Genomic DNA, 18,588 nt, shown 5'->3' on the forward strand with positions numbered 1-18,588 from the left:
GTGGTACAATTCATACACATCTACCCCTGAAGAGCGAGCTGGGACTCGCGAAACATGTTGGGTACACCTGATGTTTCTATGCTATGTGATTGTTCATACACAAATGTACCATTACTACTATTATAATTTTTATTCCACCCATTTATATGTACTCTGTATGATTTGGCTTTCTCTGATGACATCAATGCATGTAATACTTTTACTAATAAATATACACTGTATTTACTGTTGTTACTTTTATTGGCTTAGCGGTGCCCACCTCATGTAAAGTCCCAGGGCGAGATTTTTCCTTTTTGAGATTATGCCTCACTGGATATTCCACCACCAGTACAGCTCTGTATACTGCGTGGTTTAGTTACAAGATGCATGAAAATTTTTTACATTGAAATCTTCCGGAAAAAGGTATAATATTTAGATTGTTTTCTCTCTCCCCCTCCCCCGCTCTCAGTCTCTCCTTGGGGATAGGTATTTTGATTTTTTCCCTGACTCAATGATTATTATATGTCATTGTTTTTTGATGGTCTGCAAATTGTACTCATATTTATATTTTGTTCTTAGAATCTACTTTTGTGATCATGTACATTTAAGATGTCATGAAGAAGTGGTCATTTCCACCAAATACGTTGACCCTAGTCCTTCATCTTGGCAAACAGCCATATATGTTTGTAGTGGATATGGTTTTGCTGGTATCAGTGTGCAAGCCATGACAAATTGATACATGTTTTTAAATATTTTATTGTTTAAAATAAAGATTTTGTACATATTTTTTCTTACATAAGTGTACATGTGTGATCACTGGAGGAGTATTTGAAATCCGACTACCTACCTTTTGTTGCATTGTTGACACCTGACATGTGATTGCTTTGATTGGTCACATTGATCGCATGGTACCAGTACCAGTGCCATGGTAGACACAGCGGATCACAGATCGTGCTGAATGCCCCCTAGAGTGAGATGGGATGGGAGGATGTCTTATGATGTCCTCTCAGGATTGGGTGTTTTTTTTTTACTCTAGGCCACGTGAGAGGTGGTTAAGTATGAGGATTACAGGACTAATCAACAATACACCATCCATGTACAATGTCACTTTATGTATAATTTTTTTTTTTTTTTTTTTTTTTTAATTGTATTTTTATTAGTTTTCAAATCAAATACAAAGTATTTGAGCATTAAAGTAAACAATAGACAGGTATGAAAGTAGAATATAGCACAAACAGTGGCTACAAAAGACAGAGAATAGCATCCATATATGCAGGCACAAGGGTGAACTGCATAACCAAATCATGTAGAAAGATCAATAAACAGTTTACTAAAACCAAAATGTTGTTTGACAAAAGGCCATAGGCCAAACGGAGGCATAGAAACATAACATTTATGTATAATTATTTAAAGTTTTATAAAATATACAAAATGAGTATACCAACAAATAGAAATGTTCTCATGGTTAAGAAAATAAAGATAAACAGTAAAGTAAAACCTGTCACACAAATATTCAATAAAAGTAACCTACGAAAAGTAACCTACTTCCCTATGAAGTGGAGCCTATCTCTGGATGAAGACCACTTTTGGATTTTATTAATATAATAAGGAATCAGAATAGAATATCAAAGCTGCTATTGCTGATTGTTCTTCAATATGCAAACTTCATGGCTGTCTTTTTAATGCTTTCTTCACTATTTATGGTGCTACCTGGAACAAACAAGTGTATGTGAGATGTTGGACATCCCATATGCTAATGAGCCATGAGGAATGTAATAGGATGACCCCCTGTTACCTTCAGAAACATCTCAGCCATGGTATCTTCCCAAATACCAGGACGAGCTACCATTCATAAATCCACAACCTTCCTGTCCTTGTGGCAGCAGGTGTTGGCCAAATTAAGCTTCTCAATGCCACCTAGCATGGGTGCTTGACCAAATGGGGTCCGTTTTTCACCGGCTTGCAGAATTTAAAAAGAAAAATACATACCTCTGCCATTTTTATTATTCTCAAAAAGCTTTCACAACACCAGATCCAAGCACATTGCCCTCCACCAGACCCTACTCCTTCTGCTCTTAAGCATTTCACCCCTGCCAGGCCCTGTTGTGAATTCATCAATGTTACAATAAAGCTTTTTGAGAAATAAAAGATGTGACAAAGGTGCAGCTATTTCGGTTTGAATTTTCTTTTGTAGTTTCTAATGGTATACCTATTTAAATTGTTTACAAATATAATGTAACAGTTATGACTCTCTCTTTATTTGGGATGCTAATAAGTACATTAGCTTGTCAGTTTCTAAAACAGACTGTCTCGTTTTTGTCTGTGCCCCCCCACTATTTAGGATCATTGGAAATGCAGGGGATCTGTGCCTCAGTACTGATAGCTTTTAGCTGCTGAGGAGGAAGAGTGATCATGCAAAGTTCCCTTTCCTGCACTCATAGTACTGTCCCATGTCCACGTAAATCCTTAATGTATTGTGTATGCCCTCTGTGCCTTCGTTTAGTATCAGCTATCAAATTTGAACACACAAGTCTTTCTGTATGCTAAGGTGAAAAAGCACTCATGAACACAGAAACAGGAATTGTAGATCAGCTCAATAGATGTAAAATATCCTGAACAGATGAAAAAGTGCTGTCTGAAGACTGCTTATGTTGCTCCAGTGTTTGTAAGAAATGGCAACCAAGCATTTCCTGCCAGGCACACTGTAATTTCTGTACCTTTAGGGGTGGTCCTGACTGAATTCGATCAACCCTGAGATGTCCAGGATGGGAGAGCAGAAAGGTAGAAGCATTGGATGTGGGAGTGTAAGTTTGTACCTATGTTAAAGCAGGCAGGAGTATGCAAAATAAAATACTTGTAATTCCATGCATGTTTATTATGTTCTAAAAAAGAAACATACAAAAACAGTCTAATCAATAAACAGTCCAATGTTAAAATAGCGCTAATGTTGGATAAGTGTCCAACTCCACAAGTGGGTGTATTATTGACTATGATGATGTAGCAAAATGAGTCTATAATAATAGGTGATGAAGGGTGAAGGGTCGAAAAAAAGAAGGAGGGAACAAGATTAGAGGGCATATTTAATCTGAGTAATGTCACCTTAACTCATAAGGAAACCAATATTTTACACCTGGGATTGAAATGCGGTCTAAAGCGACCGATAAATACATTTAACGTCTTTATTGAGGTACAGAAATATATGAGGCGGTTGAATATGAAAAAGTATTTTTTGAATAAGAATTTAAACCCAGTCACAAATGTCTCTTCTGTACCCACAGATAGTGGTCTGCAAAATAAATCATTATTTAACCCTTTGAATGGAGCTAATCAGCATTTAGACGTTTTTAAAGACCTAGTTTTACTTGATCTGGAGCTGATTATACCAAAAAAGAATGTGAATCCATGCCATATTAAAGAAGGAATAGAGCTATTGGAAATTTTTTTTATATTTTTGTTAGATCTGCTGATAAAGGGGGAGGGGTGGTGATTTTAACAAAAGAGTTTTACCATAGTCAGTTGATGGATATGTTAACTGATGATGAAACATAGAAAGTTGGAAAGGGACCCCACCCCACAGTATGAAGAAGAGTTCAACATACTCGTCGAGATGGCCTACAGAACAAGAGCTCTCTCTATCAAGGAGAAGAGATATCTTGTACCAAGTAGCAGTAGGATACCTACCATCTATTGCCTTGCCAAAGATTCATAAGGATCTAAATTGTCCTCCGGCTAGGCCAATAGTAAACGGAATTGGTTCAATCACATCTCGTATGGGTGAATACTTAGATAAGTATCTGCAGAAAAGTGTGACACAAACGAGAACATACCTGAAGGATACAAAAAACCTATTACAACTCTTACAGGATATTGATTTATTTGGGAAGGGAGAGGTATTTCTGGTCACTGCAGATGTGGCGTCCCTCTATACGGTTGTCAGCATGATGATGCTTTGTTGGCCCTGAATTGGGCATTGTGTCAGAGGGACGACCTTCCATATGACCAGAAAGTTTTTTTATGTAACTCCCTTGACTTTTGTTTGAGTCATAATTATTTTTGATATAGCAGCTCGTTCTACTCTACTCGTTGCTATGGGAGCAAAGTTCGCTCCAAGTATAGCGAACTTGTTCATGGCAGAGTGTGAGGATAAAGTCATCTTTTCTGTAAAGAGAGAAGAACTGATTTTATACAGGAGGTATATAGATGATTTGTTCCTTATTTGGGCAGGATCATCACTCTCCCTTTAGAACTTTTTAAGTAAATTAAACACCAATACCCATAATATTAGACTCACTAGTGAGTACAATCAACAAAGTATTCACTTTTTAGATGTCAATATATATAGATGCGAGGATAAATTGAGTACTAAGGTATATTTCAAACCCACAGATTCTAATAGTTATCTCCCTACTCAAAGTGGGCATCACCCTATGTGGTTAAAAAATATACCTAAAGGGCAGATGATGAGAGTGAGATGTAAATGTTCTAATGATGATGACTATAGGTCCCAAGCCCTGATCTTGAAAAATAAATTTATGGAAAAGGGATATAGTGAGACAAATTTGGATAATATAATGGAGGATAATTCTGAGATCAGTATTAATTCTGAGATCAGAGAACAGTATTCCATCTAGACCTAAATTAATTTATAGGAAGGCCTTAAGCTATGGAGATAGGGTAGTAAAAAAGGTGATTGATCCACCTAGTAGACCTCTCTCTTTTTGGGACAGGGACGACTTCTTCGCGTGCAGGAAATGTCGTGCATGCAGGGAAGTGGATAGACCAATGAGGGCTGTGGAAAACTTTATCTCTACTTCCAATAATAAAGAGTTTTCCATAAAAGAATTTAAAACATGCAATACCTCCCATGTAGTTTACATATTGGAATGTCCATGTAAATTAATGTACATAAGTCGCACAAAAAAGAGCAATGTGTTGTATCTCCGGTTAAAGAAAAAAATGTTTACATATGCTTACATTGAGGATATCTTTCTTCGTGATGCTCTTATGTTTAATTTGGGATGCAATTTTATATTTTTTATATTGTCTTTGATTTTAGCATAATATGTACATTGAATATTGAACATATGCTTATGTAAATACTTATGATCGGTATTGTATTATATGACCAAGTTGAATGTAATGTCCTTGTGTGTCGGAAGATAACCAGCGTGTAGTGTTACTTCTCTGAGGTGCACCAATTAGAGTAGGTAGGGCACGATGTGTCGTCCAATCATCTGGGAGGTGGAACAATATAATCTCCGCTGAAATGCGGTCTAGCCGCACCCTCTGTTGAAGCCAGGAAGTGACGAAACGCGTCACACATGGCTATTATGGCATAACCAGAAGTGACGAGTGCGCTTCACCACCAGCTGTTTGCAACCAGGAAGTGATCGTAAACACCATTATGTAACACAAGCGGGTCTGGGACCAGGGGATTGGTGACTACACACTCTGTTTTTTTAAATGTTCATCTAATAAGCTTATAAATGTACGTAGATTGGAAGTAGGGTTGGCTGTATTTTATGGGTATCTTTAATAAAAGCAGGATTACGCTATGTCAGCATTTTTCTTTTTTATGAATCCTTTTGAAGTACAACATTTGCCTGCTCTCTAAGATGATGATGGGAGTCTGTCTGAAGGAATTGTTTGATTAAGGCATGCTATTTTCAACCTTTTGGTGAGTTCAAACCAAATTGGGGGGGAGAGTGCCTCACGCGGTGAAGACTGGGAATCAGTGTAGGGTGCACATACAATCCACTACCTAGGATCACCTATTATTATAAACTAATTTTGCTGCATCATCATAGTGAATAATACACCCACTTGTGGAGTTGGACACTTATCCTACATTAGTGCTGTTTTAACATTGGAATGCTTATTGATTAGACTGTTTTTATATGTTTCTATTTTAGGTTATTTTATCACTGTATGGTACGGTTATTCCTAGTATTGTACTTTAAACGGCTGCTATCTCACTAGATCCCTGATAGATTAAAGGGATTATTGGCATTATAGCATTATTGCTATTAATAATATTGCATATCTTGTTCTGCTTGTATATACTGAGAAGGGGACTCATGATTGAAGGGATAATTTGGTGCTGAGTAGTGTACTGAAGACCTGATTTGTGTACTCTTTTTTTATAAGTATGTTTATGTGTTTTTTGGGTATGTCACATATAAATACAAAATGGATTGTGAAAGTGAGCACTTTGGCACAGGCTGATATGACAAACCATTTACGCAGTCAAGTAAACTGTGTTGAGCAACTCAATGACTAAATAGCATAGCAAATCCTTTATATATATTCCAGTAGGGGTAAAAGCTCCAATACACATAAATCCGCTGCCGCATTTCAGCCCACAAGGGCCTTAATCATAGATATGGTTAAGGCCCTTATGGGCTGAAATGCATCAGTGGCTTTATGTGTACTGGAGCTGTTGCCCCTACTATAATATAAAGAATTTGCCCTCTGGGGAGTACACGGAACTGGTGACGTAAGTCTCCACGGGTAAGGGACTACAATGTTGGCTCCTCAGCCTTGGAAGGAGTGTCTGGCTGGTGGTACTTTGTCCACAACCCCCCTCCTTTTCTCTCCCCTTCTCCCCCTTTTTGTATCTCTTTTTCTTCTTCTCTTCCCCTCCTTTTTCCTTGCTGAGAGGCCCTGAGGGTCTTTTCTGGTCTCTCGTTGTTCTTGTTAACTGTTGTTAAAATGTCATGCGGGATACAGAGACTTTCTAGATCCTGATGCTCAAAGCCTGCATCTCATTTAAGTGTTCTCATTTTTACATGTAGAGGTTTGCTTGTGCTGTAAACTTATTATTGTTGGAACTGTTACTTGTTATACATATCACAGATGTGGTTTCTGCATTTACTGTGTGCTCTCTTTAAAACGGAGTTCCACCCATTTAAATGTCAGCTTCTACAAAAAGTGTAGCTTCTGACTTTTAATATTCAGACAGTCACCTGTCCTCTCCCCCGCTCCTCTCCCCCTCTTCTCCACAGCACCAGCATTGTTACCGTGGACCCCCGGCTGTGGCTTCACAGCGGGGTGCGCACTGCGCATTTGCAAGCTGCGCTGTGCACTGTGATTGGCTGGGCAAACTTCTGGGACCTGTGACATGTCCCAGAAGATTGCAGGGAGGGAAGGGGGAGAGGTGATCTTCCTTCTGGCACCGGGGAAGAAGTGGGAGCTGGGCACCCATAAAAACAGGGCACCCGCACCTTTCCCCAAAAAAACGAAATGACAAATGTGGCATGTCGGGGGTCAGCTACACTTAAAGCGGAAGTTCCATATTTGGCTGGAACTCCACTTTAAATAAAGTATTGGAAAAAATAAATAAGAAATTAAAGAATCTGCTGTGCCGTTTGGTCACCGGGTTGCCAACTATGTCTGACTTGACTTACACACAGCTAGTGGAGGCTGGGGTGTTAAGAGCTGGTGCAAAGTTTTTCTTCCTGTCAGGAATTTAAGGGTTGAAAAATTGTATATTTTTGTTTGCAGCTATTTATGCACAAAGTTATCTAGTTTAGTCTTCTGTTACCAGATACAGTATAGTTCAGTACAGACATGTAATTGCAACTTCAAAATCTTTTCTTTTCTCTGTATATAAGAACTAATATAATTTATTCTACATGACAAAAAAAAATTCTGGATAACAGTGGTAGGTCATAATGTCTGGACAAGTGACTCATCAAATCCCTCTGTTTCAATGATAGTGTCTTTTATCCATGAAATATAATTTGACACTCTTGTATATACACCATATTTTCCTTCTGCTGCACATCCTTCTCCCCAGCTCACGACCCCCACCAAGTACCACGAATTGCGGTATAATACAGCAAATGGACCTCCACTGTCCCCTTTACAGGCATCTTTGGCTTCAATGCTGTATCCAGCACAGAACATGTTTCCTGTTAACACATTTTCAGTGGATGCCATGCAGGCCTCTTGGCTGACAACAGGTAACCGGACCTTTAGTAAGAAACGACTAGCACGCCCTAGATAGCGTGTAGTTCCCCAGCCACTTACTTGCCCTACCTCCCCTTCCTGCGTTAGTAAACGCCCAAGGCTAGGACTAGGCAAGCAGATGGGTCGTGAATATTCACCAAAGACAGCTGGGTTGCGTAAGTACAGAAGTGCAATGTCATGATCATAATATTCTCCCAGGTAATATGGATGGGAAAAAACTTGTAAGACGAGAATCTTCTGTTCATCCCTATCCCGCAGATTTTTGTCATAATCACCTAAAAATTTGGTAAAAATAAAGTTAGAGAAAAGATAAATATCAGAGAAGAGAATTTTTCTCTTACCATCGATACAGCATAGCAACTTAGAGAACATACACTGTACATGGCCAAATAAAAGCAAATGAAGCAATATCATTTTAGCATCACTTGCTTGCATCACTTTTCATACATAGTAGAAAAACACTGCACGACTCATTGCAGACTGGTGAACATTCAACTGTGTGCCATCACACTTGCACTGCATGTATTTGTCCTAATTAAGGATGAGCTCAGGCGTGTTCGCATGCTCCACATGCAGAGCCTACCAGGAAGTCACTAATCACAGGCAGTGAGACATTGCCCCGATGTGCAGCTGCAAAGATCGGGCAATGTCTCACTGCCTGTGATTAGTGCAGCGCTGCGCTGACTTCCTGGCGAGCTCTGCGCGTGGAGCATGCAAACACGCCTGAGCTCATCCCTAGTCCTAATAGACATTAGAAACATCTTTGAGTTCCTGCAGTGTGGTGATTTGAGCAAGCAGAAGCAGATACCTGGTTTAGGTTTGGTTTCTGTTCCTCTGAAAACTTGGGCATGAACGTTATTGCCCTCCAGGAAGCCATAATTTAAAGCATGTGTGGACTACACTGCCCAGTCTTCCAGTAAGAAGTCTTGTTCGACTGGATTGAAGCCTATATATATATATATATATATATATATATATATATATATATACACACACACACACTTTTATGTTACTCCTACTACATAAGGGCTTTGAAAAAATACAGTTGGGAAAAGAGTTAAAAGAGTTATGGTGTGGATGTTCGCTTTTCAAAGTAAATGTTAGTGAATAAGGAGAAGATGTCTTCACTTTGAATACCATATCATATGCTAGCAGGACAAGTGTTTTTCAATTTTCAGTTCCCATGGTTGGGTATCCAAGTGAACACAGGTTCATCTTATTGACTAATGTTCATATTGCAATGAGAACATAAACTTTGCTAGGTAAACCGCCTCTTTTAGTAAATCAACCCTCCTAAGCTCTATTTGCCATAACAGGGTTGTTCCCGGTCATGTTGAAGTGGAACCTCAACAAATGTTTTTGTCATTTTACTGTACATACATTGGGAATAATTAATAAATGTTGATTTTGTTTGTTGTCTGTGGCCCTGCTGGGAAGATTATCCCTCCTTTCCTGCCCTGTCACTTTAACAGGGAGTAAAAGTAAATATCTTCAAAGTGGAGACAGATAGATAGATAGATAGATAGATAGATAGATAGATAGATAGATAGATAGATAGATAGATAGATAGATAGATAGAAAGGAAAATGTAGGACTTTAAATGAGACGTGGGGAGGTCTATGTCTCCATCCCTAATGGAATGGAATGGAAATATTATCCAGATCCATAGCAATAAAACACTTCTCAATGAAACCACACATGAATACTCCTAGCATATGCCCACATATCTATTTAAATATAACAAAATATAAAATGTTATTTAAAAACAAAATACACATAAAACTCCTAAAATACTGTACCTGATGTGGTTATGGACAATACAGCCCTAAGCAATGGGACAAATACACTGTAACCTGACAGTTATTTCCAGCTGAGCACAGTGAAATGTAAAAATTATAAAATATATAATATTATTTTGTTACTACACACAGTAAAATTCTTGATAGGAAGGTGCACACCTAACATTTATCCTTGCTAAAACATAGCTTTGTTTAGCAGAACCATTAAATCTGCATTAATAGAAGTTTACGTGTTTTTTCCGCAAACAGCTTTAATTGTACTATGATTAACACGCTTACATGTTTGGCGAAACATGTAAGCTTCCCTTGCTACAATTTTACTGGTTCTGCTAATGAAAGCTATGTTTTAGCAAGGACATATATTTGATGTGCACCTTCCTATCATGGATTAGTAGGGATGAGCCGAACACCCCCCCGGTTCGGTTCGCACCAGAACTTTCGAATGGACTGAAAATTTGTGCGAACTTTAGAACCCCATTGAAGTCTATGGAACTCGAACGTTCGAAATAAAAAGTGCTAATTTTAATGGCTAATATGCAATATATTGTCCTAAAAAGGGTTTGGGGACCCGGCTCCTGTCCCAGGGGACATGGGTCAATGCCAAAAAGTTTTCTTTAAAAACAGCCGTTTTTACGGGAGCGCTGATTTTAATGCTGATTAAAGTGAAAAAAAAAGTGAAATATTCCTTTAAATATAGTGCCTGTGGGTGTCTATAGTATGCCTGTGAAGTGGCACGTGTTTCCCGTGTTTGGAACAGTCCCTGCACAAAATGTCATGTAACGGAAAAAAGTCATTTAAAACTGCTTGCAGTTTTAATGTAATATCTGCTTCTGGCAATACGGATGAAAATCATTAAAAAAAATGGCATGGGTAGCCCCCCCTGCCCATTACCAGCCCCTTTGTGTCTTGTATGGATAGTAAGGGGAACCTCGTGCCAAAATTAAAAAAAGGAAAGGCGTGGGGCCCCCAGGTCCTATATACTCAGAACAGTAGTATACAGGTGGCGCAAACAAGACAGGGACTGTGTAGGTTTGTTGTGTTAAGTAGAATCTGTTTGTAATTTTGAACTGGTACATTTTTAAAGTGTAGCTCCAGTTTTTGGAAAACATAGGGAAGGGTTATCACCCCTGTATAATTTTTTTTGCCATCCGTCTTTTTTCATATCACTTCCTGTTGTCTCCTTCCGTTTGCAAGTAGGAGACGTTTGTAAGTTGGATGTTTGAAAGCAGGGGCCTGCCCTATATGCTCTGCAGAAATGGAGGCCTAAGGTTTTAGTGTTACCACAACATTATAACCCCTCAAAGTGACTCTTGGTGGGCGTTGGAGCGCCTTGCTGTGATCGATTATATCAAGAATTGTAATTACATGCCATTGTTGAACAGTGGTAGAACAATTGGGCCTTTGGTGGTTGTGGTGGTGGTGGTGCCACAACACTATAAGTCCTCACAGTTACTCTCGGTGGGCGCAGGAACGGGCCCTGCTGTGAAATATTATATCAAGAATTGTAATTACATGCCCCTGTTAAACAGGGGCTGAAAAATTGGGCCTTAGGCACTGCTTGCTGGTGCCACGACCCTGCAACGTCTCCCATATACTCTAGTTGGAGTGCAGGAATGAGCCCTGCTGCAAAGCATTGCATCAAAAATTGTAATTACACGCCCCTGAAAAATTGGGCTGGTGGCATCACCCAGACCCAAAAATGTTCTTCCAAGATATCAGCAGGATCACTGAGGAGGAAGAGGATAGTCAGTCAACATAACAGGACAGTCACTTAGCATCAGCATAGGCAGTCTTGAAGGGATGTGACATTTCAACAAAAAAATATTCGGTTACATCAGCTTCAGGTGGTGGTGATCCAAGACTGATTCATCTTTATGAAGGTCAGTCAATCAACCGAGTCGGTGGACAGGCGCACCCTGTGATCAGTTACAAAGCCTCCAGCAGCACTGAAGGTGCTTTCCGAAAGAACGTTGGATGCAGGACAGGCCAGTAGCTCAATTGCATACTGTGCAAGCTCTGGCCAGTGATCCATCCTCAAGACCCAGTAAGCCAGAGGATTTTCAATGGGAAAGGTGTCCAAGTCTGACCTTGCCCCTAGGTATTCCTGCACCATGTAAATCAGACTCTGGCGATGGTTTCTGGAATCGATCATACCTTGGGGCTGTGGACTAAAAAATTGTCTGAACACATCGGTCAGACGGCCACCTTCTCCACTGCTCCTTCTGTGACTGCAACACGTTGTCCAGGACCAGGAGATTGTAACCTCCCAGTCTCTGGGAACGTGTTGCACAGACCTTTCTGCAAGGTCTCCCGGAGATGTCTCATCCTCTGCTCCCTCTGCAACGGCAAGATAAGGTCCGCAACCTTACCCTTGTACCGTGGACCAAGGAGAGTGGCCAGCCAGTAATGGTCCCTCTCCTTGAGCCAAAGAATACGAGGATCCTTCCGTAGGCTTTGCAGGATCAGGGAGGCCATGCAGCATAGGTTAGCTGAGGCATTCGGTCCGGAGTCCTCTGGGTCACTAAGGACAATATGATCCGCAGCCACATCCTCCCATCCACGGGTTTCTTGGGACTGTAAATAATCCCTAAAAGACTGCTGCTGCTGATGCTGAGTGCCAGGCTCCACCTCCATGCTGACACATTCCTCCTCCTTGTCCTCTTCCTGTGTGATGGGTGGGACAGCAGGAACACTGTCTGGATAAAGGGGGCCTTGAGAGGCAGGGAAGTCCTCCTCTTCCTGCCTCTGTTCTGCCTCAAGTGCCCTGTCCATTATTCCATGCAGCGTATGCTCCAACAGGTGGATAAGAGATACAGTGTCACTGATGCATGCACTGTCACTGCTCACCATCCTCGTGGCCTCCTCAAATGGTGACAGGACAGTGCATGCATCCCTGATCATGCCCCACTGGCGTGATGAAAGAAAACCAAGCTCCCCTGACCCGGTGCCGTAGTCGCACAGATACTCATTGATGGCCCTCTGCTGTGTGTGCAACCGCTGCAGCATGGCCAACGTTGAGTTCTACCTTGTGGGCATGTCACATATAAAGCAGTTCTTGGGGAGGTTTAACTCCTTTTGGAGCTCAGCCAACCGAGCACTGCTATTAAATGATCGCCAGAAATGCACACAGACTTTCCTGGCCTGCCTCAGGACATCCTGTAAGCCCGGGTACCTGCCCATGAACCACTGCACCACCAGGTTAAGGATGTGAGCCACACAGGGCACATGGGTCAGTTGTTCCTGTTAGAGGGCGGAGAGGAGGTTGGTGCCATTGTTGCAAACCACCATTCTTGGCTGTCACGGTCCCTACCGTGTCTTTTAGATGGCCAGGTGTGGTCGCGCCCCAAGTGGCTCTGGGTGGTATTGAACTAATAACTGTTTGTTTAGTGCTCCTGTTACCTTACCTCTGAGCCACACCTCAGTTCCTTTCAGTCTGCTTTCCAGCTTTGCACAGTTCTGCATAAAACACTAGGACCATACTCTGGATCTTGTTGTTTAGTACCTGTCACTCCTGGATCAGCTGAGGCAGGTTATCTAATCAGCTAGGTATAAAACACTGCCTCACTCACTCACCTGCTTTGTCAGTTCATTGCCTCCTGTTTTGCCTAAGGCTACAGTATTCCTGTGCTCCAGTTACAGCATTCTAAGCCCCTGTACACACGGTCGGAGATTTCCACAACCAAATCCGTCGGATTTTGCCCGTCGGATTTTGTCCGTCGGATCTTGTCCGAAACTGTTGCATACACACGGTCGGACAAAGTTGGCGAAAAATCCCATCTTTCAGAACGTGATGACGTAATTTCGTTACGATGGGACTACATTCAGGCTAGTAGCCAATAGCTTTGATGTAGGAATTTAATCTGAGCATGCGTGGCACTTGGTCCGATTAAAATTCTCTACACATGATCGGAGTATGTCCGACTGGCCCAGTTGGTCGGGAAATATTTCCAACATGTTGGAAAATTGGGTCCGACGGATATTCCGATGGAATCAGTCCGATGCATACCACACACAGTCGGATTATCCGACGACACGGTCTGATAGGACACATTCCGACGGATTCTCCGACCGTGTGTACAAGGGCTAAGACTGACTCCAGCTTCTGACCCTGGCTCTGCTTATCGTTTATTCTGACTTCTGGAATCCCTGACTATAGCTTTACTTTCACTATCCCTTGGCTATACCTGTCAAGCCCCCGTGTATAGATTCACAGCCCAGGTAGCTTATCTAGCTGTGTGTATTTTCAAGGGTGAGCATACATCTCTGCACCATGGACTCCAACCTAGGTAAGCCCTCACACTGGTTTAAGCTGGCGTGGCATCAACCACCTCTCGGCCTGCCCCTGCAGAGCTGACAAAATATCTGTCCCAGTGTGGCTCCTGTCCCCCAAACAAACTAGCGCAAGCACGGCATGGCATCTTTTTGCCTGTGTACTTGCGTAGCCCCTTGAACGCCTATGGAGCACCGCTGGTTCCGAGGACAGAGCACTGGAAGAGGCCATGGAGGAAGAAGAAGAGGAGGGGGTGAAGGAGAGAGGTGTGTCACAACCAGTAGTAGCATTTTGGAGGCGTGGTGGCGGTACAACCTCCAACACTACTGCACCTTGTCCTGCATCCTTCCCAGCTGCCAGAAGAGTGACCCAATGGGCTGTGAAAGATAAGTAACGTCCCTGTTCATGCCTGCTGGACCATGAGTCAGCGGTATTATGCACCTTACGGCTGACCACCCTGTCCAGTGAGGCATGAACATTGCCTTGCACATGCCGGGAGAGAGATGGAATTGCCTTCTGTGAGAAAAAGTGGCGTTTGGGGACCTGCCACTGAAGAACCACACATTGCACAAACTCACGGAAGGGGGCCGAGTCTACCAACTAAAAAGGCAGCAGTTTGCCTGCTACAGTCAGATGTGGGTGTACTGCTAGCAGAGTGCCAGCAAGTACTTGGCTGTGACACACCTAATTCTACACCTTCATTCCTCTCAGTGCAGGTTTCAGAGAGGACTGAAGGTCTAGTGGGGTTGGAGATCCCAGCTGATGAGGAGCAAGGAGAGGTCCGCTTTGGTCTTTGGTGTGGGTCTTTAAGGTACGCTTGCCAACGAGCTGCATGGCAGGTCAACATATGTCTGGTCAAGCATGTGGTGCCCAAGCGGCTGATGTTTTAGCCACGCGAGATACGATTGAGACATATGTTGCAAATAGCAGTGGTGCGATCTGATGCACTCATCTCAAAAAAGGCCCACACCAAAGAACTTTTGGAATAATGCGCAGAGGCAGCGTCCTGCACAGGCGGAGCTCTGCGGTGTGATTCAGTCGGTGTGCTGCCCCTAAGCTGGCCCCAGGAGGGCATCCTGCCTCGTTGAAGATGTGCCTCCTCCTCCTCTCTCCTATCAGGCACCCACTTGGAGTCAGTGACCTCATCATCCCCTCCCTCTTCATCACTGGAGCAAACCTGGCAGTATGCTGCAGCTGGTGGAACATGACTGCCAGATTGCTTTCCTTCTTGAGCATCCCCAGCTCACGCTGATGCCTTCCTCTAGCTGGGTATCATCATCAGAGCCTTCAAAACGCTGGGCATCCTCCTGGAGCATGTACCCAACACTGTGCTCAAACAGTTCGGGGGACTCCTCAGGAGGACATGGTCCAGGGAAGGAGTGACTGATGACATTGAGACGAGGGAAGAGGACGCGTTGGCAGCTGCTTTGCTAGTACCCTGAGCCTAAGTGAGAGAGGACGAGGAGGGCTTGGTCATCCACTCTTCCAAGTCTTTGGCATGATGCGGCTCAACACATCCAGCTGCCGAAAATAAGGACAAGCGTCTCCCATGGCCACGTGCTGATGATGATGCACTGCGTCCCCGACCAGCACTGTTGTCTCTAGACACAGAGCCTGCTTGTTCTCCTTTTATTGGCTCATGACTGTCTGCCTCTCCTTGTTGGCCTTCCAGACATAGTAATGGCCTGCAGGGAGATGGGAAAACCAGCATTTGGGTAGGTTATATTGTGCTGGAGGCACACAGCACCCACTGTAAATGCTGCAGATGCCTGTATTAGAGAACGCCAACAATAAAGGGTAGCTACAGGTGTATTCTGTGCTGGAGGCACACAACACCCACTTTAACTCCTGCAGATGCCTGTATTAGAGAACACCAGCGATAAAGGGTAGATACAGGTGTATATTGTGCTGGAGGCACACAACACCTACTTTAACTCCTGCAGATGCCTGAGAAAAGAACACATTGTCCCTGCCTATCCTTCTCTCCCTGCACGTCGGAACACACTACACAAGGCCGTTGCGCTGGCGGCCTTATATAGTGTGGGGCGTGTACTAAACCCCCTGAGCTATAATTGGCCACAGGCATCCTGCCTGTAGCCAATTATGGCTCTCCTTGCTGCTGGCGCTGTGATTGGCCAAGCATGCGGGGTCACAGTGCATGCTTGGCCAATCACGAGCCAGCAATGCACTTTGATGGCGCAGTGCATTGTGGGCCGTGAGCGCCACACAAATTTGTTGCGAACGGTCCATAACTTTTGGTACTTGCGGAAATGGGCGAACAGCCGGTGTTCAAGTCGAACATGCATTCGACTCAAACACCAAGCTCATCCCTATGGATTAGCATCGCTTGTTTGGGGATCAGCACCCCGGGTTGCAGTACCAATCTCTACATCTACCTTATACCTGGCTTTGGAGCTGAAGCACAGTTTTGGGACTGCTAGTAAAATTTTTGTGCAATATTATGGAAAAAATATATAATTTCATTTTTGTAAGTCTTCAGCTTAAAAATACAATATCTACAGTATACCAATTATGTGTAGTATGATAACTCACCAATGGTAACATGATGAGGAACAACATCCTCAAAGCAGTGGGCAGCTGACAACACCCAGCGTGCGCTAATAAGACTCCCACCACAGAAATCTACTCCTCGGATTGTACGGATTAAGACCTGAAAGAAACAACATCATGAACACAGAACAAGTACAAATTTTTGTTAACAATTATAAAGAAAGTAACATTTTAAGGAGTATAGCACTAGGAAAATGCAGTAATCCTTAGCATCCACTACTAAAATCAGCTATGGTTTAATTCTCCCATCCCATTTTGGTAATTTCATGTCAAAACTAATATTTTCTGATTTCTGCTGATTTGAGAGCTCTAGCTCTGACTCAGCAGTTGGGGGAGGGGGGGGGGGGGGGGGTCATACCTTTCACACAGAAAGCAAGGGTCCCAATCTGCAGCATGCTGACAGTGAACAAGCTTTTCAACTCAAACTATGGTCACTTTCTAAAGAAAACAAACTTTGCACGCTTAGTTTTGATGAACCTGAAATCTGTTTGCCTGCTTTTAGCTGAATATTCAATTAAACTTTAAAGTGGTTCTAAAGGCAGTTTTTCTACCTTAATTTGAGGAGCGGCCTGTCCATTAAGTGCACACGGGCGCCACCCCCCTTATCCATGAATTACAGTGGCGGGCGTGTTTTTTTGAAGCACTGATTAGAGCTAGAGGCTCTAATAGTCTTCAAAATAGCGTGGACTCCGGACGCAGAGAATTCGCTCACAGCCTATATAGGTGTGTTAGAATAGCGAATGAATATTCGCTATTCTAACACTGGTCAATCAGGAAGCAGGTATGAGACCTGCCACTCGATTGGCTGAAAGGACAGGTGCTCCTATCGGAAGCCTAGGAGAAGGGGAGGAGCCACATGGCAGAAGCGAGGAGGAGAGGACACAGGAGCCAATGCATGCTCTCTGAAATGCCCTCTGCCAGAATGCCTGCTGCATGGATGCCAGCTGCCCGAATGCCTGCTGCACAGATGCTCGCCACTGATGCATTCTATGCATTAAGGTAAAAAAACTTCTACTGTCTGTGCCTCTCCCCCTCCATTAACACTTACATAATACCACTCTTGATCCAGCATTATCCCGGCCATCAGCCCCACTCTCTTCTCTTCCTGCATTTCTGGGTTTTTCTGAGAGTGCTGCACTCTGTCAAATCCAGGAGGGAGTGGAAGCAGGGCCAATTCACCCTGTGTGAGTCTATGGATGCACACAGTCTGGCTTCGGAGTACACCAGCATGAGTGTGCCCATGGCAGGTGGCTTGTTATGGGGGCTCATGGAGAAGAAGAGGAGCATAGAATGCTGGTGGGGAACCTCAGGACCTCAGAAGAGGAGGTTCAGGGCTGCTCTGTGCAATACTACCACAAAGCACAAATAAGTATAAAATGGTTGTTATTTTAATTAAACAAAATTGCTTTACGATTACTTTAAGAATGTTATACTGTAGATTTCTGTATTGATCAATCAAAGCAAGAAATGTAAGTGGTTTTATGAGGAAAAATGTTAGGTCTGGAGTTGATAGGTGTTCAGGCTAAAGAAAGAATCAGGCTTATGACCCAAGTTACAAGATTTGCATCTGAAATCTTATATTAACCAAATAAAAAAAAAAGGTGTCCTTTTCTAAACTATTAAAAATACAGCATTTGAGGCCAGTGAAGTGTTTAATGATGAAGGTGTTTTTGAGCTCCAGTTCCATAAGACCTCCAATAGGTCATGTTTTGAGGACTTCCTTCATTTTGCATAGGTATTTTAATCTGTGTTTAATGTTAGCAGTACTTGGTTCGATATTTGGGGACTGGAGTTGAGAAACACTGATAAAAAATATTTTAACAGTAAGAGTGTTTGCATAGGACATGGAACCTTGGGATGACTATAAAACAAATTATACATGGTAAACATAATGAATTCAAGGAGCAGCAGACTGGCTGTATATTCCACCCGGGTAAAAGCATAGCTGTATTAACTATTACCAGGTTATTTTTTTACCTGCAACATGATTGCTTTCCA

The 18,588-nt window shown here is 42.7% G+C and overlaps 1 protein-coding gene across 2 annotated transcripts in view; it reads right to left on the minus strand.

The window, feature by feature from the left end:
• Positions 1-715: 715 nt before the first annotated feature.
• LOC143988675 (coagulation factor X-like) overlaps positions 716-18,588 on the minus strand; it is a 63,293-nt gene continuing 45,420 nt past the window's right edge. For both annotated transcript variants that reach the window (XM_077488417.1, XM_077488416.1), the window contains 2 exons: positions 16,573-16,690; positions 716-8,225 (listed from right to left, as the gene is read on the minus strand). In XM_077488417.1, coding sequence (XP_077344543.1) covers positions 7,648-8,225; positions 16,573-16,690 — 696 coding nt within the window. In that variant the 3' untranslated portion in view covers positions 716-7,647. The remainder of the gene's footprint in view (positions 8,226-16,572; positions 16,691-18,588) is intronic.

The sequence above is a fragment of the Lithobates pipiens genome, unplaced genomic scaffold, assembly GCF_037356315.1.
Source record: "Lithobates pipiens isolate NorthernLeopardFrog02 unplaced genomic scaffold, aLitPip1_a1.2 Scaffold_18, whole genome shotgun sequence".
Classification (NCBI taxonomy): Eukaryota; Metazoa; Chordata; class Amphibia; order Anura; family Ranidae; genus Lithobates; species Lithobates pipiens.